Source organism: Gavialis gangeticus, unplaced genomic scaffold (assembly GCF_001723915.1).
Source record: "Gavialis gangeticus isolate Ggan-Ray unplaced genomic scaffold, GavGan_comp1, whole genome shotgun sequence".
In the NCBI taxonomy this organism is placed as follows: Eukaryota; Metazoa; Chordata; order Crocodylia; family Gavialidae; genus Gavialis; species Gavialis gangeticus.
The window spans coordinates 21,110,813-21,113,885 of record NW_017728997.1 but is presented as its reverse complement, the minus strand read 5'-3'; the positions used below and the strand labels follow the sequence as shown (position 1 = coordinate 21,113,885).

The 3,073-nt window shown below is 46.2% G+C and overlaps 1 protein-coding gene across 1 annotated transcript in view; it reads left to right on the top strand.

Moving 5' to 3' along the window:
• The first annotated feature begins 2,374 nt into the window (after positions 1–2,374).
• The window catches only part of CFAP100 (cilia and flagella associated protein 100), a 23,993-nt gene continuing 23,294 nt past the window's right edge, over positions 2,375–3,073 (top strand). The window contains exon 1 of the mRNA XM_019504923.1: positions 2,375–2,548. Coding sequence (XP_019360468.1) covers positions 2,482–2,548 — 67 coding nt within the window. The 5' untranslated portion in view covers positions 2,375–2,481. The remainder of the gene's footprint in view (positions 2,549–3,073) is intronic.

Genomic DNA, 3,073 nt, shown 5'->3' with positions numbered 1-3,073 from the left:
ACTGCCTGAGGGGCGCGGACCTCGGCGGGCCCCGAGCCGGGGCAGAAGCCGGGACAGGGGGGCGCGGCCTGCCCCCTTCTCCCTCGACGAGCATCCAGTGCAGCTGCTCACCGAGACCCTGGGAGCATCAGGCATTTTACTAGGGAATCACGTAGTGTGTGCGTGTCTTTTGCTAGGGAATTCATGTGTGCGTGCACTTGACTAAGGAATCACATGTAGTGTGTGTGCATGCATTAGTGTGTGTGTCTGTTGCTAGGGAATCACATGGGTGCACATTTTACTAGGGAATCACGTGTGTGTGCATTTGTGCGTGTGCATTTTACTAGGGAATCACATTTAGTGTGTGCATTTGTGTGTGTGTGCGCCTTTTACTAGGGAATCACATGCATCTCTGTGTGTGTCTTGCTAGGAAATCATGTGTGCGTGCATTTTACTAAGGAATCACATGGGGGGTGTGCATTTTACTAGGGAATCACACATAGTGTGTGTATGTGTGTGTGTCTTTTGCAGGACATCCATCTGGAAAGTGCCTGCTCTAGAGCAGTGTTTCTCAGCCCGGAGGCAGGGCCGGATTAATGCATAGGCAAACTCGGCACATGTCTAGGGCCCTAAGTGAAGAAGGGGCCCAGATGTGCTTATTTTACATATTATAATTATTGAGTGAAAAAAGTAGGGGCCTACAAGTTTGTTTGCCTAGGGCCCACTAAAGGATTAATCCGGCCCTGCCTGTGGGTCACGACCCAAAAGTGGGTCACAAGAATATATGCAAGGGTGGTGAACAAACTTTAAAAATGGATCCTCCTTTAAAGGAGAAAATCATGGGAAACTGGTTTTTCCCTGGCAGGCAGGCAGGCAGGGTTCCAGCCTGCAAGGGGCAGCTTGGGGGCTTCCCATGTCTCACACACACGCTCCCCTCCACCCCACACGCTGGGGGGCTGGGGCCTGGGGGCAGCGAGTCGGGAGTGAGGGGCACTGGGTCGGGACTGGCCATCGATGTTTACAAATGGGTCCTGGTACAAAAAAGGTTGAGAACCATTGGTTTAAACTAGAGTACAAGCCTTGTGATATTTTCCCTATAGCATCTCCTCTGCTGTTTGAATTCTTTATCTGAATTTGTACAATGTCTATCCAGTGCGAGGGCAACACAGCAATTGATGATTAATTCTATTTTTAGAATGACTGTACTTTTATTTAGCATTTTTTTTTTCTGCCAAGCAGGTTGATGCTGGGGAGATGTGGCTCATAAACTTATCCGTGCATTAAAAATAAGTACAGCTTGTTAATTGATTCATACACTACCGTTCGCTGCTATCAAGCTGCTGAAGCATAAAAAATGTCAGCAGCATTGACACATGCACCAGAAGATTGTAATGACGCAGCAATTCTTCTTTTTTCCATACAGAGCTTAATAATGCTCATTAGGTCTATTAGCGCTTCTGTAGGGACTGGCAGTCTTTCAAAGTGCTGTGCAAACAATAATTCATCAGAAAAACCTTAGCGACATTAACAGTTTGAGATTAACCATAGGAAAAAGCGCAGGGTTTTATGATGTGTTAAGTGTGTTACAAAGCAATGTCTCTCTCAAAGAATTTCACAAAAAAGTCATTGCTACCTATATATAACCTGGACCAGCAAGGGCCTGAGTACTACATTATGTTTCACTATAATGGCAACACACAATGTTCACCATCCTGCAAGAGACCATCTGCATTAGTAGGAAGTAGGAATTAGTAGGAAGGTTTTAGATCTCCAGTTTGCATTGAGAGGGTGTGAACTTCCAGATGTTTGCCACCTTCCTCCAACATATTCAAAGGAGTTTCTTATGTCATTATAGCAGAAGTTTGATGATAACATAGGCATACCATCCATACTGATCTGCTTAGAGCTCACGAGATAAACAGGTGAGCTGGATCAGACCCCTAAGGGAAGCCAGGTATTGTGGGAAGTGAGGAGGGCTCTCAAGGGAATGTTCTTCTTTCCCCTTGCCTTGGACCTGGAGCCAATAGGGCATGAAAGCCAAGTCAAGGATATAGGAGGTTTTAGGTTTGGGGCCGGAACACAGAAGGGATTTTATATGCAGGAAGAAGAGGCTGTCCTTAGCACAGGGGAGAGTGCAAATAATGGTGCTTAAAAATAGTCATAAAATTAGTACAAATGGAGGTGGATGCATTCTGTTCCCCATTACACCAGTGCACATCTGGTGTGACCCTGCTGTCTCTGATGGAATTACACCAGGGCAAGTCATACACCCCTTCCCCACCATCTAAGTCAGGAATGGGGGAAATTCAGCAGCTGTGTGTTTTGCTTAAGGGAAATTGAAAATAAATTCATGATATCTAATGCAATATAATAATTATGCTTTCTCCATAGAATCTCTAGCAGAGAGTATAATAGCACTGAAAGCACATCAGGAAAAAGAGTCTCAACTGCCAGCCAGGCCAATCCCTTCCCTAAAATCCATCAGGACAGAATTCCTACAGCATGTCAGCTTTGTCCCATACACGTTCAATCCTGTCCCAAGAAACCTGCAGCTCCGGAGCCATTTCAAGTAAGAATCGTAAGCAGTAAGTCTCTTGGCAAAGTACAAATCTAATGATGTAATCTCATAGCATGAGCTGGGGAATGGCAGGGGATTCTGATCTGTGGTGCTAGATAGAGATCATGAGAGTTGCTGTTAGTAATATTTTGCTCCTTATATAGCAGAAATGTGACGCCAAACTAAACACAAGCAAATTCCTTTTTAAGGTGCTTGACCCCCTGGGCGACAGTGACCACTGCCTGCTAGAATTCACCATTCAGCGCAAGGTAGCAAAGGCAAGCAGTCAGGTGGTGGCCCTAGACTTTAGGAGGGCGAACTTCAACAAGCTAAGGAAGATAGTTGGAGAAGCGCTGAAGTCTCAGAGGGGAGGGGAGCCAGGTGTCCAAGGGGAGTGGTCACTCTTTAAGGAGACGATCCTCCAAGCCCAGAGGAAGGTAATCCCCAGGAGGGTCAAAGGGGGCAGGAGAGCATATAAGCCTCCATGGCTCACTAAAAACATCCGGGAATGTCTCCTTGCCAAAAAGGAGGCTTACT